This window comes from Zosterops lateralis, assembly GCF_965231275.1.
Source record: "Zosterops lateralis genome assembly, chromosome: 1".
Lineage (NCBI taxonomy): Eukaryota > Metazoa > Chordata > Aves > Passeriformes > Zosteropidae > Zosterops > Zosterops lateralis.
The window spans coordinates 15853256-15874656 of record NC_139762.1 but is presented as its reverse complement, the minus strand read 5'-3'; the positions used below and the strand labels follow the sequence as shown (position 1 = coordinate 15874656).

General features: G+C 37.8%; 1 protein-coding gene across 3 annotated transcripts in view; it reads left to right on the top strand.

Annotated features, from left to right (window-relative positions):
• The window catches only part of ZEB1 (zinc finger E-box binding homeobox 1), a 120916-nt gene extending 109512 nt beyond the window's left edge, over positions 1-11404 (top strand). For all 3 annotated transcript variants that reach the window (XM_083859126.1, XM_083859125.1, XM_083859127.1), the window contains 4 exons: positions 4227-4332; positions 5117-6927; positions 8427-8607; positions 10672-11404. In XM_083859126.1, the coding sequence (XP_083715252.1) occupies positions 4227-4332; positions 5117-6927; positions 8427-8607; positions 10672-11225 (2652 nt within the window). In that variant the 3' untranslated portion in view covers positions 11226-11404. The remainder of the gene's footprint in view (positions 1-4226; positions 4333-5116; positions 6928-8426; positions 8608-10671) is intronic.
• The last annotated feature ends 9997 nt before the right edge of the window (positions 11405-21401 follow it).

The following is a 21401-nucleotide window of genomic DNA, read 5'->3' as shown; positions in this document are numbered from 1 at the left end:
AAGATTTTCCACCACCAAGTTAAAGAGGCTTAGAGATGTTTCCTTCAGAGGACAGACTAGAAAGGTCCATACTCTCCAGAAACAAAACAAGAGACAAATATAACAGAAAAATGCAAAACAGAATGTAAAAGCAAAGGTACTTCCAACATTTCTGGTAGCAGCAAACCAACAGGCTGTAGCCCATAGGTAAATGCTTTACTTAAGGAAAACCAGAGAAAAGGAGATGCTTTTTTACACATTGGCTGTTAAACCTCCATGCTACAAAGTATCACCACGTCCAACAGTTTAACAGGCTTAAAAATTTATTATACATTTTTATACTTGAGTGTTCACATTCACAGGTCAATTAAATCAGTACAAGAAGTCTCGGCCATCCTACTGCAGGGATTTTATTATCTGATGATCTTTGGGATAACCTCACCAACATATTCTGTTGTGGCACTTCTTTTTTACTCAAATGTTCTTCCCATGAAATATTAATTTCTGTTTCTCTTCCTTTTTGGCTTCACTTGCACTTTAAAAGTTACTTTCATCTTACTTACATCGTATATTTCTAACCATAAAATTTGCGAATGCTATTTATATGCTTTTCTTGTGGGCTACCACATTTGCTTTCAGTCACAAGCCTAAAACCATCAAAATAAAGTAGTTGGGGGGGATAGAAACCTTTCCCATACTTGCATGTAGTTTGAATGAAAAAACAAAAAATACTAAGAAGAATCGCTAAAAAGGGGACCTTAAACTGTATTCCCACAAAAGTATTTTAATGGATTTATGCTTTTGAAGGCACAATTGTATTTGATTAATGTTGTTTCTATGGAGTATCTGGAACTCAGTATTACCTCCATTTAAGTGTGTTCTTTTCTCTCAAGCCATAGCCAGAATTTAAACTACAATAGTTTAGATACTTGGCAAATTTGAAATACTTATTTGTTTATGTTATTATCATAAAGTTTCATGTCTTCAAAATTGGCTGAGTATACATGATTACATCATTTGTGTAATGGAGAACGAACTTTTGTCCTTAGTAAAGTATTGACCTCCTGGCTGTGGATCTTAAACAGCTGCATGTTTAAAACTTGATGTCTTATTCTTAAAGGACTTCACCTGACCATAGATTATTTGGATAACTTTGTTAGCTGGTAATGTATATCATGTGACAATTTTGTAACTGTTCTGTAAAAAGAAGCAACGAGCAAAAATAAAGTCTATCTTAGTGAAGGCAGTGGAAGGGGTGCCTGCATGCTGGGCCTCCTTCTGAGCCCCAGGGGAAGATATGCAAAACTCCTGCTCCAACAGAGAGCTGAGAGCCATCCTGCACTTTCTCCTTCTTCCCTCTCTCCTTCCCATGGTCCTCACAGCACCCTTGGCTGCTCCTACACCACTAACAGTTGGTAGGAGGTGATGCTGTATGTGTTGTTTGCCTTCACATATGAAGCCCCAAGAGATGTTGAAAGTGTGAAAAAGTGGTTCTTATATTTGTTTTAATTCTTCTGTCATCAATTTATGAAGCACTTGTAGGTAGTCTTTCAAAATTTCACAGTGTTGTGCACACTGCTGAGAAATGGCAGTTCTTGGAAACTGGTCAAACCATCTGTGAAAAAACCCTGATATACCTGGAATTTCTGTCTTCCAAGTAACTTTTGAGGAGTCTCATTAATTAGTTTTGTTCTCTGCTGTGAGAGGAGTGGGCTTCAGTCCTAAGCACTGTAAACATTTGGTGCAGAGATGTATTAGTGGCTAGTTACAAATCTTGATGCTGATGTTTCTTCTTTCAGTCGTTGAAGGAGTGCAGAAGAATATTCTTTGAATGCTGCAGTTAATTCTTTATTAAGCAGAAAACAGCAATTATGTACAGTGTATTAGAAATATATCACATATCACAGGCACAAACTAACTAAACAAACGTGGCTTTAACAGTGCTGAGATGGGGAAAACCATTTGAACCTGACAAAATGAAGATGAAAGTATTACAGGTGGTATTTTGGAGAAGTGTTATGATTTCTCGGTTACATTTAAAGAAGATCTTTCAAAATAATTCTGAGGAAGTCCCAGATTTATTAAACATTATTATGAGAGACAGCAAGAAAGCTGAACAGAGAGTTACAAATATAAGAAGCTAAGGCAAAATAGGTTTGGAAACACTACACAGCAGAAAGCGTAAAGCATCTTACAGCTATGACCAGGAAAACGGGAAAACTCATTAAAAATTTGATAAGTGGAGTGTGGACTTCCATGCTTTAGAAATAGAACATTAGGTTTTAAAGACTGGAGCAGAAACATTTCTGACAGATTGAATACATGCACTGATATTATGTAGTCCAGGACCTGCAGTAACTGTATATATCCTGAGATCTGTTAGCTTGTATAATTCAAGTCAAAGGGTAGTAAGTGATTCTCGGCAAGCTTAAGTGAATCCTGGCACGGTCCTCTAGGCTCATTGCAATTGGATCATTAAAGTGAAATGCAGTGAGTCAGCCACAATTTTCTAGAACATCATCTTGAAGGGACTTAGTTAAACAGAGCTGAAAAGCCATATGAACTAGCAAAAGACAGCTGACAAACCCAGGAATGAGGATCAGGTGCTAATCAGGATAAGTTAGAGTGGCGACCTCACTGCAGAGCCCAGGGAGAGGCAAGAATTAGCCCACCCACCCTGAGCAGGGTGGGAGCAGTATCTGCTGAGAAGTAAAATCTGCAGCTTAACCAAATGCTTCTCCCAAGGAAACTGTTGCATTAGAGTATGTGGAAGTAATTTAGATTATCTTATTTCAATTTGTCTTCTGTTAAAGGAGGACAGGGAGTAGAACAGGAAGGGTCAATAATTTGGACAGCACATCTCATAGCAGAAAGTTCAGTCTTCCATGCAGCAACCTGCACAGCCACAGGTTCTTCAGATCTGCACGCATGTCTCACAGCAGGGTCATCATCTTGTGTTTTACCCATCCCTGCTCCTCCAGCACAGTTCTCAGCCTCCAGTTGTTGTGTATGTGCTCAGGAAGAGCCCCAGCACGTGGTGAGCATCTGCTCCCAGTGCTACCAAGCACAGCAGGCCAGGGCCAGGGGTAGGAGTTCCTCCCATGCTTACACTCAAGAGGCAGCTGATCCACACTGCTGTTGGTGGTGGGCAGCCTGTTTGTCCCCAGAGTCCGTGAACAGCTCTGTTCATGAGCTTATGAATATGCATTCCCTGGTTACCAAAAATCTGCAGTGCATCCCAATAGTGGTAGAGTATCTTTTTGCCAAGTGAGCTCTACTTAAAAAGGAGCTGCTGAGTTTTTTTTAATAAACAAGTTGTTTGAACAAAAAAATTCCTAATTCCTCCATTTTATGTTGGTAATTAAGCTGTTTAAACTTTAAAAGTGCATGTAATTTTTGTCCTTAAAAATACATGTTTATAGATTTATACAATTTATGGGAAAATTACAGATCTTGCACATATGTGTCACGTGCATGTATTTACATGTCTATCTTAGCTTTTACTTTCTTTTTAACTAATATAGCAATAAAGACAAAAAAGAATAGAACTTAACAATAAGTGCTCTCACAAGGCAAAGTCTAACAAAAATAATCACAGAGCTTCAGTGCAAACAGTGAAGAGGTTTGGTGTTGTGTACTTGGGAAACCCCTCCATATTTTTATTTGTTTTGGTTTAGTTTCTCACATTTATTTTGCAAATTAATTGTGACAAAGAGTACTTTTATTGTCACTGAGCTACTGTCTCTTGAGCAATCCTGTGGCATCATTATACAGAGGAATCCAAGGCCAACAGTAAGCCCTGGAAGCATGTAAATAGAAAAACCAAAGTCAACCAATTAAAGTTTAAAGAGGCTTCTCTAGACTTTACTGTTTATCTGTCCTGCATGAAATATTCTGTGAGTAGTGGGTTGCAGGTTTTTCCTGATGACTTTGCTTTCACAAGCATTCATCCTGGAACTTCCTACTGACATGTCAGTGTAAATTTCACCTGAATTTAGGAGAGGGAGCAACTATATTTTAAGTTTGTTTTGTTTCATTGTTTTTACTGTATCAGATTTATTCGAAGGAATGTGTCCTTCAGTTTTTACTGGATTTGTAATTTGTTTCTTTTTCCATACCACCTTCAATCTCTTACAATTATGGTTGATTCTTTTCAGGTTTGTATTACATTTTTTCTGCAATGTGAAAATGCAAGGTGTTTCTGCAAGATGCTGTCCTGTACAATAATTAAGATTTCTTTCTTACAGAGACATGTGACGCAGTCCAGCGGTAATCGAAAATTCAAGTGCACTGAATGTGGAAAAGCTTTTAAATATAAGCATCACCTAAAGGAGCACCTACGAATCCACAGTGGTAAGTAAATCAAGCATTGAATTGAGTACTAATGTTGCCATTTCTGCTCTTTATAACTGATATAATAGCAGTCTTGTTTAAAATACCAGTGCTTTCCTTATTTTTTTCCTTCTGGAACACTGCAACCACTGACTGCAGCCTTCAGCTGTGTGCAGGGAATATGTAGAAAAACTCAAAAGGATTTACAGTTGCAGCTTAATCTATTACAGTTAAGGAAAACTTGACTTGTCGCAGAAGGAATGGGGATGTCTTTCCAGTCCTTTTCACTTGTCTGTTTTTTCTTCAGTGTTTTCAGATCATTCAGTGTGTTACAAGCCTTGCTAGAGAATTTTAATTGATAATAATTGGGACATAAGAACTGTGTATTCCTCCTGTGGCTGTAATTGTCATCATTTGAGATTAGTCATATTAAAGTACACTAAGGACACAATTTATTAGAAAAGTTGTAAGAAATGTTATATAAGAAGTTAGAAGTTAGTGGTGGTACTACTTTAATGGAGTTCAATGAGATCTGTAATTGTCAGTAGAGAAATACTGGAACACATGATCCTGTGGGCTCCATCCTATATCTACTAGTGGATCACAAATTTGTCGAAGAAGCTTTGACTCAGAGCTATACTCTTGCTCTTCAGTTCACTAGATAAGATTTTTTTCCCTAGGACTCTTTGAGAGATCATTATGATATAATTATTCTGGTAATTATTATTTGATTTAAGTTACACTGTAACCTGTTTAACTGTTGCATATGCCTTTTTTATTTTCTTCTTTTTTTTCTTATCTTTAGGAGAGAAGCCATATGAGTGCCCAAACTGCAAGAAACGTTTTTCCCATTCTGGTTCATACAGTTCACACATAAGCAGTAAGAAGTGTATTGGTTTGATGCCCGTGAATGGTCGAGCCCGGTCAGGGCTTAAGATGTCTCAGTGCTCCTCCCCTTCCCTTTCTGCATCACCAGGTAGCCCAGCAAGACCACAGATACGACAAAAGATAGAAAATAAACCCTTGCAAGAGCAGCTTCCTCTTAACCAAATTAAAACTGAACCTGTGGATTATGAATTCAAGCCCATAGTGGTTGCTTCAGGAATTAATTGTTCAACCCCTTTGCAGAATGGGGTTTTTAGTAGTGGTAGCCCATTGCAGGCAACCAGTTCTCCTCAGGGTGTGGTGCAAGCTGTTGTTCTACCAACAGTAGGTCTGGTGTCTCCCATAAGCATCAATTTAAGTGACATTCAAAATGTACTAAAAGTGGCAGTGGATGGTAATGTAATAAGGCAAGTACTGGAAAACAATCATGCTAATCTTGCGTCCAAAGAACAAGAAACCATCAACAATGCATCTATACAACAAGCTGGCCATTCCCTCATTTCAGCTATCAGTCTTCCTTTGGTTGACCAAGATGGGACAACCAAAATCATCATCAACTACAGCTTGGAGCAGCCAAGTCAGCTTCAGGTTGTTCCACAAAATCTAAAAAAAGAAAACTCTGTTCCTGCAAATAGTTGCAAAAATGAGAAATTACCAGAAGATCTCACAGTGAAGTCTGAAAAAGATAAGAACTTTGAAGGAGAGACCAATGATAGCACTTGTCTTCTTTGTGATGACTGTCCAGGAGATCTTAATGCACTTCAAGAATTAAAGCACTATGAAACAAAAAGCCCTCCTCAGCTTCCCCAGCCCAGTGGAACAGAAGCTGAGAAACCTGAGTCCCCTGTCCCATCAGAAACCGGGGAGAACAGCTTGTCTCCTGGTCAGCCACCTTTAAAAAACCTTCTATCGCTCCTAAAGGCGTATTATGCATTAAATGCACAACCAAGCGCAGAAGAGCTTTCAAAAATAGCAGATTCCGTAAACCTACCACTGGATGTGGTAAGAAAGTGGTTTGAAAAAATGCAAGCTGGACAAATTTCTGTGCAGTCTTCTGGACCGTCTTCTCCTGAACAAGTTAAATTAAGCAGTCCTACAGACAATGATGATCAAGCAGCAACTACAAATGTGGACGAACCCCAGAACAGCACAAATAACTCACAAAATCCTGTCAGTACAACAAAATCTCAGACTTTACCAGGGGCTTCAACTCTGAATGGTTCACACAGTAGCACGCCATCTGCATCACCACTAAATCTTTCTTCATCAAGAAATTCACAGGGTTACACGTACACAGCAGAGGGTGTACAAGAAGAGCCACAAATAGAACCTCTTGACCTTTCGCTACCAAAGCAACATGGAGAACTGTTGGAAAGATCTACCATAACTAGTGTTTACCAGAACAGTGTTTATTCTGTCCAAGAAGAACCTTTGAACTTAACTTGTGCAAAAAAAGAACCACAAAAGGACAACAGTGTTACAGACTCTGATCCTATTGTAAATGTAATCCCACCAAGTGCCAATCCCATAAATATTGCTATACCTACCGTCACTGCCCAGTTACCTACAATTGTTGCCATTGCTGACCAGAACAGTGTTCCCTGCTTGAGAGCTCTCGCTGCCAATAAGCAAACCATTTTGATTCCACAGGTGGCTTATACATACTCTACCACAGTTAGTCCTGCAGTTCATGAGACACCACCAAAACAGACCCAAGCCAATGGAAATCAGGTACTTCGGTCCCCATATTCCTGCATGATGTATGTATGATGTGTTCAATCTGTATCTGTGCTGAACTAACAGAAAACTATCAAGGCAAAATAAATAAAAATATAAATATAAATATAAGCTATCAGGCTTATTCTACTTGATTGTAAATGGGTAATAGATACTACTATTGTGCCCTCTGCAAAGCTAGTTAGCTCAGGCAGCTTGAGTCCAGACTAACAGAAACTGTTGTTCAGGGACAACTCGGTTATTCTCCATACTTAATCTTCTAGGACATTAGTGCTCACTATTTCAAAGACTATCATCTAATGCTCCTGCTCAAAAAACAAAATAAAACCATGGCTTCTGTCTTTTGCTGGCTCTGTATCTCCTCTTTCCCCATATTCAGAAAATAAACTCTTTGGAATTTTTGGCTACTTCTTGTGTGCTGCTCTGCTTCCTTGATTTGCAGAGCAGTTGAATTCATCCTACACCATAATGGCACTTTAAACAAAATGCAGATATATTCTCAGTTGAAAGTCAAGGTGGTATTTATATTCATCTGCCATTCCTGTATCCTGGCTTGTTCCTCCCTGGGTACATCCAGATGTGATCTAATCAGGATCAGTCTTCCTGAGAATCATCTGTGCACATTAAGGTAGGGACAGGGCAAAACAGAAAAGTGGCTGAGTGTTTCTACTTAAATCTTAGAAATTGGCTGTCTAGCATTTTATTCAGGCTTCTGTATTGCCAGAGACTGAGGGGCATTGAGGAGTTACAAGGCTGCTTATATAAAAAAAATGAGGCTAACATGTGCATGTAGCTAATGTACGCTTTTTTATTCGGATTTGATAATATATGATAAAATATATGTGGAGTGTTGCTGCTGATGTCAGTAGAAAGTACTGTGATTTTACAGGGAAGCTTTACCACTTAAAATGCTTAGAAATTCACAACAATTATATTTTTGAAACTATTTACTAATGAAACTATTTGAAGTCTCCTAAATTTTGGGTTAAGCAGTACTTGTGGTAGTTTCATGAGGAAGAGGGTAGTCAAATATGTAAAATTCAAATGGTAACTTAAATAGCTTTTTTGTGAAAACTTCAGCAAAAAGTCTTTTAACTTCATAAAATCCGTGAGGCAGCAAAAGGTAGGTGAACAGCATTAACTGAAAAGTGTAGTTAGTTGGCAAATTTGCTCTTTCCACTTACTGGAATGCTTTACAGGTCTGAAATATTGCATTTATTTTATGGGCCCTAAAAATGCAGCATGCCAGCGTAGCTGCCACCTGCCAACAGTCAGATTTGGATGTGATTAAACCAGTCCCAGTGAGGACTCTGCATCTGGATGGTGGCAGGGACTGCAAAGCAGAACAATGCAGTAAAGGATTTTTTTTTTTTTACTGTGGAAGTCTAAACAATTTTGTTTGGCTATTTATGGAATTGAATGAGAATAGCAGCTTCAGTTTATGTGAGTGACTTCTTTTATTGGACTTAATTTTTTTTGTAATTTTTCTGAAGGATGAAAGGCAAGACACTAGCTCAGAAGGAATATCCAATGTAGAAGATCAAAACGATTCTGATTCAACACCCCCAAAGAAAAAAATGAGAAAGACAGAAAATGGGATGTATGCATGTGATTTATGTGACAAAATATTCCAGAAGAGCAGCTCATTATTGAGACATAAGTATGAACACACAGGTATGTACTAGGAAAAGACTTTTCCAATTGTTATTTCTTTGGTAACATGTAACTGATAATCTCAACTGGAATCCAGTTCTTGGACAGTGTAGCAGTCCTTACTGCCTGTGCTAAGCTTTCTTTAGAAACCCCTGTTTTTGTATATTTGTTTGGCAGAACAGCAATTCTATCTTTCTTTAAATTTGTTGGACCTAAACCCTAAATAGAAAAAGGGGAGTTTTTGCATCTGGCTTGTGGATAATCATCTGTGAACTGCAACCTATAACTGAGGATATATTACTGCTAATTTACCTTGTCTGGTTATAAATTAAAAAAAAAAAAAAAAAAAAAAAAAAAAAAAAAAAAAAAAAAAAGGATTATATATGTATTTGATACTGTACATGAAAAGCAGCATGCCTATCTGTCTTGAAGGGTTTTCAAACTGAGCCACATTTATACTGACCTGAAGTTAACAGCTTCAGCTATTCATTAGACATAGAATCTAATCACTAAAGAACACCTTTTTGGCTTTGATTTTTAATTTCTCATAGTTGTTCCTTTTGGCTCCAGTTCTGGTATCTTTAGGATTTTTTTAATACCTCTTGCTCTCTAATTTCTTCTGTGATGTCTTAAAATAATAGTTCTTTTTTTTATTGATTGGGTGCTAATATATTGGGGTTTGTATTATATATTCCTTTCTTACTGTCTCTGTTACCTTCTCTTTCTCAACATCCATAAAATAAACTCTTCAGTTTGGCTACTCCCTTCATGCTGCTCTAGTTTCTTGGTTCACAGAGTAGCTGAATTATTGTATTAATTATATTTCTGCATATTATCATTTTATAATGTTATCTCACATATGAAATTAAAAGTATAACAAATCCTTTTTTGTCTTGATCAAGTTTCCCAAGTTGTATTCATTAAAGGTATCTAGTTTCATACCTGTTCTGTCCTGAGGCTCTTTTAACTCCTCCTTTTTCTAAGACAATTGTTCTTCCCCTACCAGTTTTCAGTTCAGTGTAATGTTCAAAATCATTGAGTCATTTAGGTTGGAAAAGACCTTTAAGATCATTGACTCCAACCATTAACCCAGCTCTGCCAAGTCCACTGCTAAACCATGTCCAAAAAGTGCCACATCTGCTTGTCTTTTCAATACCTATGGGGATGGTGACTCAACCACTTCCCTGAGCAGCCTGTGCCAGTGCTTGGCAGCTCTTTTGGTGAAGAAACTTTTCCTGATTTCGAATCTAAACCTCCCCTGGCACAACTTGAGGCCATTTTCTCTTGTCCTATCATTTGTTTCTTGGGAAGAGAGACCAACACCCTCCTTGTTGCTTGTTTAGCATGAGGTGACATGGATGTGCTGGTCATCTGTGTAGTGTGACCAAAAACCTTGATGTCTTACTCCCCTCATCTTTTATGTCTGAGCTAAGACTGCAAAATTGTTTTGTGTAACAACTTTAAATGTTAAAATCAAAATAACACTGCGATGCTCCTGATGCATTTATATAAGAGACTCTAAAAACAAGACAATACCTGGAAAACAGCAGAAACACACGGAGTAAAACAGATTTTTTTAAATGTCAATACCTGTGTAGTCAGCAAGTTTTGTACATAAAGCATTCAACCTAGATTTTAGAAGGATTTTCCTTTTACCTGTATCATGGCAGGTACACAAAAACCAACATAAAAGCTCAGTTGAATTTAAATTGCCATCAATATGAGAAAGTTAAAAAGTTTCAATTCAAAATAGTTTATGCAAGAAAAATGTCTCATTTTCTAATTTATATTTACTCTTTTTTTGTGCTAGAAATTATATATGAGAATCTCTTTATCCTCCTGTGATGAGTTTTCCTTTAAAAAGTACAAATTACTGTAGCGATTGTGACAATGTACCATTGCACCTTTGTCCTTTGGGCTCAGGAGAGAAACTCAGGCTGATAATGCTTGGAGTAGAACATCTTGTTATATAAAATTTAATTGATGCTAATATGTTCACCAACAGCATTTTTAATGAAAACAGCAGTGTACATTTTTAAAACTTCAGCTGCAAGATGCCCAAATGTTTGTGCTTTTATTTCACAGGTAAAAGACCTCACGAGTGTGGAATCTGTACAAAAGCATTTAAACACAAACACCATTTGATTGAACACATGCGACTGCACTCTGGGGAAAAGCCCTACCAATGTGACAAGTGTGGAAAGAGGTTTTCACACTCGGGCTCTTACTCTCAACACATGAACCATCGCTACTCCTACTGCAAAAGGGAGACAGAGGAGCGCGACCTCGCCGAGCCCGAGGAGATGGGCCCGGAGATCCTGAGCAGCGAGCACGTGGTGGTCAGGGCATCGCCCTCACAGATCGACTCGGATGAGAGGGAGAGCCTCACCAGGGAAGAGGAGGAATACAGTGAAAAAGAGGAAGAGGAGGAAGAAGAAAAAGACATAGAGGGACTTCAGGAAGAAAAAGAATGTAGGGAACTACAAGAAGTAGGGGATGCAGAAGAAGAAGCAGCAGTAGAAGAGGAAGATGGGAAAACTGAAGGTAACAAGAACGATGAAGCTATAAATCAAGCAAGCAATGCAGAACCAGAAGTTATACAAAATAATGGGCAGGTGTCAGAGGAAAATAACGAATAAAGCTTACATGTTAGGTTTTTTTCTAAAAGGAAAAAAAAGTTGGTAAAGAAGTTCCTTCTATATTATACATGCTTTTCATGGAAACGCAGTAGCCTGCATACTGTGATTTCTGTTCACTACTGTGTAAAAAAAATATATATATAAAAAAATGAAAAGAAAAAAAAAAAAAGAAATCCAGGTGTGCCTGAACCTCAAACTTAGTAATTTTTCACACAGTTTTCAAAGTTAGGAACAAGTTTATAACATGAAGCAGATTAGAAAAATACAATGACTCTGGAAGCAAAGATTTAACAGGTTGTAGGAAACCTGATTATTAGACAAGCATCTGGCATTGTTTGTTTTATCAGTATTAATTTTCATTCTTAAGTTGATTAATTTTTAAACTGTACAATTGGGAGAGATTTATATGATTTTTTTTTTTTTTATGGTAAAACATTTCCTAAATCCGCTTCAGTATTTTCCTATGTTTTACAATGTGAGAACTTCTGCACTACAAAATTCCCTTTTGCAGAGACGTGTAATGCAGTTGCAAACAGTGCTTGGCTACCTTTGTAAATTCAACCTAGAAGGTAGCAGTTTATGACATTAGATGTTGTAGTAGAGCATATTATCATTTAAAGTGTATTGTTAGCCTTAAGAAAGAAGATGATAGAAGAACTGAAGTTTCTTACTCATGTGGTTAAAAATGTAGTTGAGAAGATTGTCGTTGAGTTCTGATTGCAGGGACTAACAGTGTTAATACTGGTAAGGACAGGAAAGTTGTCAAAAACAGTGTTTGTAATTGTGTTTGAGTATGTAGTAACAATATGAAGGATATGATATGAAGCTTTGTATCTCCTTTGGCCTTATGCAAGACCTATGTGCTGTAAGTGCCATTTATCAGTATTACAAAGGCTCTAAGCAGCCTTTATCCAATGTGTGGCCTACAATAACTAGCATTTGTTAATTTATATCAAACTTCTAAACTATTCATGGGGAAAAAACACTCAGCCATCAGAGAAGTAAGAACACTGGTATATTTCATTATTTAATTATTTGGTGGTATTTTGGGTTAATACCTGACTTGCAGAATTTCTCTACAATAATTACAAGGGAAATTTTCTAATCTGCTTTATTGCTTTATTGGTTTACTTTAATTTCAGACACATACATGACATGTTATCTGGCTCATAAGTATTTTCAAATGTTAGTTATTATGGACCCCATTTATTAACAATGTTAGCTGATTTTTACCTATCAGTATTATTTTATTTCTTTTAGTTTATAGATCTGTGCAACATTTTGTACTGTATGTCTTCAAACCTGGCAGTATTAATACCCTTCTTACTGACATATGTACCTTTTTAGTTTTAGAAAACTTTTATATTTATGTGTCTTATTTTTATATTTCTTTATTTATTACACAGTGTAGTGTATAATACTGTAGTTTGTATTAATACAATAATATATTTTAGTATGAAAATTTGGAAAGTTGATAAGATTTAAAGTAGAGATGCGATCGGTTCTCTTGCATTGAGATTTGATTTAACAGTGTTATGTTAACATTTATACTTGCCTTGGACTGTAGAACAGAAGAATTAAAATGGGAATGTATTAATTTTACAATTGCAATCAATTCATTTTACCTTTACCCAGTTTTTAATATAAAGCTCTTAAATTTTGAAATTCACTGTGTGACTAATAGCATGATGCTCTGCAGTTTTATTAAGAGATTAGTCTAACCATAAAACTCTCATTTCCTTAGTAAGCCAAATTAGAATAATCTTATAAAACAGTGTTGGGAACAATGTTTAACATTTTTGTGCCAATTTGTTCCTGTATTCATGTATGTATGTTACAAATCTGAAACTTCATTTTTAAGTTCCTTGTTACATCATGATCATTTTCTAGTTTTTTACCAGACTCCCCATCTCACAATAAAATGCGTCAACCAGTCTGACTTACTGTCATTATTCTGGTAATGTAGAAAGTGCATTTAAATTATTTCTATGACAAATTACTGAGACACAGGTACTGCTTTGGTGTCAGTCCTGGGTTTCAGTGGTACATAAGGAGCATGGGAGTGAAAGAAGGGTTTGAACTGTGTGCAGGCACAGGGATTGCTACTTCAGTTCATTGATTTACCAGTGTCAGGAGAACAACTGAGTTCTCAAAATGAAGTATGTTGTTCTTTTGAGTCTTTTTATTTTGCTGTACCTATCTAATATACTGTTTAATGCTATTTTGCAATAAGACTGCTTTTAAATTAAATAAGTCCACAGCTATTTTCTGGACTTGGCAATAAGTTAGTTGTCCATAGAAAGACTGATGTATATAAATTGCTGTTGAACTTTCCAAAGATACAATGCCAACATTGATTTCAGTAATGTAAATATATAGGTTTGAAAATTTTATTATATATGCATGTTTACAAGGTTTTGCACTTCAAGCAAAGTTTACAGACTGTTCTTTAAGCAAAATTCTGGTCTTTAATGATCCCTAAAATGGGATTTCAGTTGTTATATGGGGGGCGGGGGGTTCATGAACATCATTTAAGTTACTTTATATTCACATACCTAAGTTTTGGGTATTTCTCAATCTTATTACCTCAACATTAAGACAAAGTATTTCTTCCATATATTAATCATTTTACTTCCTGTGCATTTTGCTGTACAGTATACAAATACTACACGTTTTAAGTAAAGAGCTGAATACAAGAAAGGTGTTTTGAAAAAAAACAACCATTTATGTTGCATTGATAATATTGCCTTGTAGTTGTTATCATAACAGAATTAATCAGGTGGTTCAGAATTTCTCACAGGTAAAACTGTCTCTGCTCTCTTTTAGGTAATGAAACACACCTTCTTGAAATTATTTTAAGATTTTCCATATTTTTCATATCCCAAGATGTCTGTGGTAATAAACCCAGTGAGACATTTGTTGAAATGGGAAAATTTTCTTGTCTTCAGTATTAGAACAGAGAATTTTAATAAACCCAAGGTTTAATAAACCTACTTATATGTAAGTGACAGCTGAATGTAGAACGCCAGTAACTTGGATAGAAAGTAAAGTCCAAGCAACTTTTACTCAGGAATTATCATTGTTTTGAGGGAGAAAATGTATATTCACTACTTACGCTACATTATTAATATTTTTATCTTCAAAATGGATTGGTACATTGAGTTTTACATCTGTTAAGCTCAGTGATGTCTTTGGCATTTGTGACTTTGTAACATCATCTGTTATCTGTTTGAAAAACACAGAAACTGTGGTGTGTCTTCATTTAGTTGAGCAAACTCATGTGAAAGCCTGAGGTGCTTTGAGGATGCGGGCACTGTTCCCAGCCCCAGCAGTAAGATTCCAGCAGTGAGGAAGCTCTGTGTGTGTGGAGCTGCCTGGGCAGCTGTGACAGAGTCCAAGCCCCAGGGAAGCAGCAGCAGCCCAGCTAAATGGAAGTTGGGAAAGAACAGTGAACATGAGATGTGTAGTTTTAATGAAACTCTGCTGTGCTATGACCTGTTCTTCAGTCACAAGATGAAAAGTCCATCAGCTGCCCTGTGTGCCCAAGCTGATGTCTGCACCTGCTTCTTCCTCATGCTCACCTTGCATGGCTTGTCTTAGCACAGCAGTCAGGGAGCAGGCTGACAGAAGGAAAATTGTCCTTGGAATTCAGCATGGGACAGAGCCCTGCTGTGCCTGGAGTGCTGGTTTTGCTTCTGCTACTGACCTGTCTCCAGAATATAACAAATCACTGCCTCAAAATCAGTTCTAGTTGCAAAATTGTGACAGTTGTGGGTGCTCTTTTATCAAATAATATAAGAATAGGAAAAATGTTATGGAATAACTATAGAAAGATTGTTACAGAAGTAAATACTAAGTTTAAGCCCTAGGATGGGACATACCCTTTGGAGGTTCTGAGCTAACTAAAGAAGAGAGAGGGACTTTAGGCTACAGAGAAAACTTTGAGGAGAGAAAATAGAGACTACATTGAGGATACATTGAGGAGGAGACACTGCTCCTTCTCTTTCAGTAATACTCATAAGCGATCCCAGTGGTGATTTTGGTGGCATTCCCAAATTCTCCATATTCAACAATGCTGTATGATGAACTTGGAAGGTTTTTTAACATATTTTATCGAATTCCAAATAGAGGATGCTAGAAAAAGAAATTTGGAAGTTTTGTTAGTTTGGCTTATCTCAGAGTTGCAAAATGTTTCAGTAAATACCTTAAATTTTAGTAGAATAGGGCACTATGGCATATCAACACAGAACATAACATATTTACGCTAAAAGGCACTGTTGTTCAGACTAAGTAAAAACTGCTTCAACTGGCAACAAGTGTTGTACTCACACTCTTGAGTGAAATTATTCTAATGCAATTATTAATGGTAAACCCAAAGTCAGTGTCTGTAAAAGCAGCACTTTACTCATGTTTGTTCTGGCAAAGTGTACCTGGGGTGGTGGTGGTCATCAGACTGAGTGGCAATTTGAAAGCAAAACTATTTCCAAGATAGAAAATATGACACTTAAGTTTTTGCCACAGCAAAGTGCTACTCTGGGGCTTTTATCATCAAAGCAATGAAAGATCAGGACATGACACTCCAAACCAACATAGGAGTCTATAACAGAGAAATGAAAATACTTCTTAGGGTACAGAAGACCATTAGAGATGAAGGAAATGGTGTGAGGATGAGAAAAGTCCATTTTGGTCCTGGAGGCTGTAGTGAAGATAGGTGATGGAGGAAGAGAGAGAAAAAGCTTAATGTGCACTGTGCTGAGCACTTCTTTAAAGTGTGTTCTTTCTAATTTATTTACTACCAATGTATAAGTCTGCACATAATTCTCTGCTTGGATAGAGGTTTTGATATGTGTTTTGTGGGTCACAATCCGGTGTTTTAAAAAGTACTTTTTTTTCTCTTTCCTTGGCAGAATAGCTTGTTTAATTGCTGCTACAGTAATCTCTAAATTTCGTAGTGGAAATTCAATATTGGAGTACCTTTCAAGTCTGTACTTTGTCATTTATTGTTCATATTTTTCTTGAACAGTTACTATAATGATACTTGCACAGTCTGATTATCACCAAAAAAAAAAAAAAAAAAGCGTAACACAAAAGAATGTGATGGCAAATTAGCTCTCAAAAATTACCAAATATTTACTACTTTTGTTTTATCCCTCTGCTCTTTCACAGCCTCTGTTTGCTAATCTGTCACACAGTCATCTTAATTGTGTGTATCATGCCTTTCATACACATCGTATATATGTTGTCTCTAGGGGAAACAATATATCATTATATATTCATTGCTTCACGAAAAGTAATCTGCTTTTTAAAAAAACTGTAATTAAAAAGTAAACTGATAGTTGAGACTAAACATGAGATGTGCTGATGAAAGGAGCACTTTTGTGGCAGTTTGTCCTAATTGCTTGCCAAATACAAAAGTCTTGCAGTATTAACCTACGATTAGGTAAAGTTCTCCAAGGCCTTACCTCTACACTGGCAGATCCCCCAAAAGATCTTAAAAAATTATGAGAAAAGTGGCAAATAATCTTTAGGATACATATTTGAGAATGCCATTTTGGTCTTTCCTTTGGTTTTCTGGTAAGCCTCAAGTCCTCTGATTCTGATTCTGCTTGTAGATTTTGACATTTCTGTATTGGGGGCTGTTTTGGGGTTTTGTTCATCACTGTGTAAACTAGGGTTTGTGTAATGATCACAAGATTTACATTTTGTGTTAATTCAGGAATTAAGGGGATAAATTATTAAATGCAAAAAAACCCTGAAAACTGCTACACTAACTTTGTGTCATTCCTGCCGAGCTTCTGTTCTTCTGCCTGAAATCCCTGCTCACTTTAGCTTTGGGCCTAAAGAAAGACCACCAGTCTGAGAGCATTTAGGATTACTGGGTCCTATTCCCATCTCTTACCCTTCAACAGCTCTCTCTTCAGGCCAAATTCTGCATGAATACCATCAGATGTCTTGAATTCTGTGAAGCTTTCTACGTTTTTAATTACAGGTAAGCTATTGCAAAAATATAGAGGGACCATTTTTCTTTTTCAGTGTGCAAAAATGAAATCTGCTGAACCAAATTGTTCAAGAAGTAAGATAATCAGAAAATCATGTGAAATCCTGAAAAGAACAAAAGCTCCCAACAGGTCTGAAAGTTCCTGTGCACAAAAAGGGTACTTGGAATCTTGCTCTCTTCTCAAATCAAGTGAATCTGATAATGGGACAACATCTCTGTGGACAGTAGTTCTCAACTTCTTTTGTCCTGGCTGATCATAATACTGTCACTGGTCCTCTCCAAACCAGGAGCTGAGCTAAGACTTGTACAGACTCTGTTTGAGTCTTTGTGATCAGAAAAGGCACAACTCCCTTGTTGGAGTGAGAGGGAGGAAGGTTTGACCCTTCTGGAAGTTGGAGTGAGTTGTCCTCTGGCAGCACTTTTTTGTGAGCTGCTGCCCTGCTGGCCAGGCAGTGTTTGCAGTGGCCACAGTTAAATGGTGACCAGGGTAAATGATCTCAGCTGAGGTTGCAGAGAAAAGAGGGGCTTCCATCAAGGCAAGCTGGCCAAGCTGACCTCAAGTCAGATTTTCTTCCCCAATTTAGACAGCTGCAAAGAATGCCTCAGGCACAAGCCAGCAGTCACGCCTTGGAGGAGCGACTGGCTTACTTCACCAAGCCCAGAGAAAAGCTGCCCTCAGTCTGTAAATTACAAATTCTTGAGAGTAGTGACTCGTGTTCCTCAAAACATGGTATTGTCTTTTAAATCCTCCTTTTATGTTTTTAGTCAGGCTTCTTATTGACATTCTGGTCTCCCAGACAATCTGTTGTGTCCTGAAGCTTAGGGAGAGGATCTACAAACCGAGGAACAAGGAGTTCTACCATTTGCATTTGTGATGAGTGTCATCACCATTTCTGTATCCTTTCCAATTGTGATTATGAGGTGAGTTTTTCTGTCTTGGGAGAAAACAAAATAACAAGAAATAATTGGTGAATGGTAACGTAACTTGAACAGGGTTATTCAGACAGAGTTGGAACAGAACTGAGAGGACTCTAACAGGGGAAGACCTTCGGTCTTATTTTGTCATGCAGTTTGTTCTGAAGGACAGTGGCAAATGGAGCATTTCTGTGATTTTCAGCAGCCCTGGGGAGCTCAGCCATTAGCAGCTACACCACTTCACAAACTTACCCTCTTACATTGTGGTCAGAGGCCAATCCAGCCCAACCAACAGTGTTGGACTTTGTATACAGTTAAAGCGTCAAATGTGGAGTCAGCAGATGCCAAAAAAAAAAAAAAAAAAGGGCTGGGATTTTTGGCGAGGTGGTTCGTTGCATTTACTGTTCCCAGAAACCAGTGCTATTTGTGCCTTGTTGCTCCCTGCACAGGCTGATGCTGGGATTGCTGCAATGCATGAAGTGGTGAGGAACTGTCAGTCTGGAAGGAGCTCAGGTTCTGCCAGTGGCTCTTATGGAGGGGAAAGAATAAAACCTTTGCTGATTCTCTATTGCTCCTGCTGGCCCAATACATCATGTTGTTCCTTGTAGGATTTTTGTGAAGGCCACCAGTAAGGACATGTGTTTTGGCTCCCCAGTAGAGGCTCTGCCTGCAATCCTTAGGGGAAAGGAGTGGAGAGGAAAAAACACCTCAGTGCAGCAAGTTGTATGAATGTTGAAAAATACAAATCGTTCCATCCTTCTTTACAGAAATTGCTCATCTCATGATTACTTATGTCAGTAAAACCATTGTAGGATCTGCTTTTTCTTCTTTGCTATTAAAGTATTCTGATTTTTCATCATTAAGGAAAAACTTAATTTCTACTTTACTGTAGTTTCTTACTTAATCTAGTCCTTATTGCTTCACCATTTAGGTTTAGGGACAGTACTGCATTGCTTACTTTCTGATAATGGAAATACATTTAGTTCACTGAATCTGAATCTGTTCAGCTCACTGCATATAAAACTAACTGAAAATAGCTGGAAAATTTTATGTAAAAAATTATGCAAACATTTCATCACAAGAACCATCTGGTCAAGGCCAAAGACCATTTGTGTTCCTTGTTTTTTAAACTGCATTTTTAAAACTGCTATAAAAGTCCATCTTCTGCTCCTTCTGCTACACAGTTCTGTCAATTTCCCCCCACAGACCAAATCCACCCAAACCCTTGTGCATCCCTTGTCTCTGCTGTAGGTAAATAAGGTTCTCATGCAGGGGACATGTTCCAGTGACTGTCTCTAGTGCTGGAAGAGCCAGCACTTGAAAACACTACAACAGGAGGCAGCCTGGCTTCATTGTTGCAGTAGAACTGCCTCAAACAGACCATTGCATCATGGTCTAGTCATAGACATCCTTCTAAACACAAATTTTAAATTCCCCTGGGATTTCTTATGGTTAATACCCATGTAGTTCACAAATTAGCCTTTCCTATAATCCTTCTACATGAGCTCTCTCCTGTAGCTTCTGAAATGCATTTTGCCCATCTTTCTGCTTAGATATGCAGACACATTGTTTCCTGACATGGGGTTTTCTGAGTGCGTGTTCATACCCAGTTGTCCTTGTGGAAAGCAGTTTTTGCTCCCCCAAAAGGTGCATATTACCATCAGTGTCACACAGCTCATGGAGATGCTCTGTTGAATGACCAGCAGTGACAAGGAGTAGAAGAATGCTGCTGTATAATCTCTGAGGTGCTCTAAATTTAGGATAATTACATATATTTCGTAACCAAAAAAAGGCAGAAATGAATTAAATAAACTTGTGAAATACCATTCCATTGTTACAAATAATCTTGTAACCACCTACCTTGGTTTTTGGCCTTGGTCTCCTAAGCAGTGGTATTTGTGAGCTTGTGCTGCATGTCCCCTTCTCTCATCTTACATTTTGACCAATGATTATGCCTGGCCAGTTTTGGCAGGGAAGGTGATGTGTCAAAGATGTGAAATCCTTGCATGACTTCTGAAATTTGGCTTCTTAGGGCAGAGGACCAAACTAATGTCCTTGCTATTACTGCATCCCTTACAGTACAGTTCTGAACTGCACCCAGCATGTGCCACTGCTTGTCCAGCCAAGAGAGGTAGGAAAGGTGAGAGTGGGTTTCATTAGTTTAGTCCTCTTGTTTATGCTGTTATTTGAGAGAACAAAAGGTAAAAGAAAAGAAACAAACACAAAAGTGCAAGTATGAATGTCTAATTAGTGATTTACTATTGCACTGCCTTTAAACAGGAGACTTGAATTATGGTGCTAACTACAGTGTCTGGCCATTATCCATATGGGACACTGCCAACAGGATTGATACCTTCATCTCCATCACAGGCTAAGAATCATGTTTATTTGTTCATTCTCCAGCCAAACAAATACAGGATTCTGTCATGCAAAGTAGAGCTAACCCAACAATGGAGTCTTTGTCTTCTTGGAGGGCCCGAATGGAGTGTGCTGCCTTGAAACCTCCTCGTTTCAATGGGAAAAGTGAGTGCAAGTTCCATATGTCCTTCATGAGTGCTGAACATGGAAGTAATCGTGAATTATCTTGTTATTCCCACACCAGTGTGCAGTCCAGTCCAAATGTTTTAGGTAGGATTAAGCCTTTCTTGCCATTCTCCCCAGGCAATACAGGTGAAGGAAGAGATGGTCTGTGGGCTTTAATGGATTAATCAGCATGCTGATGCTGGTGCACTTCTGGGAGTGTCAGAAGCAGACATTTAAACATCCTGAGAACTCTTATTTCCAAACACTGCAATTCAGCAGCCATTGCAGTCAGAATTAGTAAATGTTGCTGCTGCTGGAAGAGAGAATCCAGCACCCTCTGATCCTCTGCCTTCTCCCAGTGCAGCCCCATCAGCACTGATCCTTAAGTTAACAAGTAACCAGCCATTTTTCCTGGATTATTTTTCAACTGAATGAATTCCCCAAGTAACACCAAAGCAAGATAAAGGCATGTTGGGGGGTGGATTTTCTCCTTTTACACTGGTGCAAAGCAGGCACTGAACATGTTCTGAAATGTTCTTCACTTTAATTTAAAGCTGGTTTTCCCAAAAGAAACAACCTGTACAGTTTATTAGTCCAAGACACATATCCCAGTATCAGTGTTGAGAAACAATTTAGGAAATATCTTCTCATTGTAGTCAGCAGCAGTAACAGCTCATAATTAAACCCAGATTACTGGGTTTGCTTTGCTCTTATTCCTGCAGTGACATTGGTTACTCTGA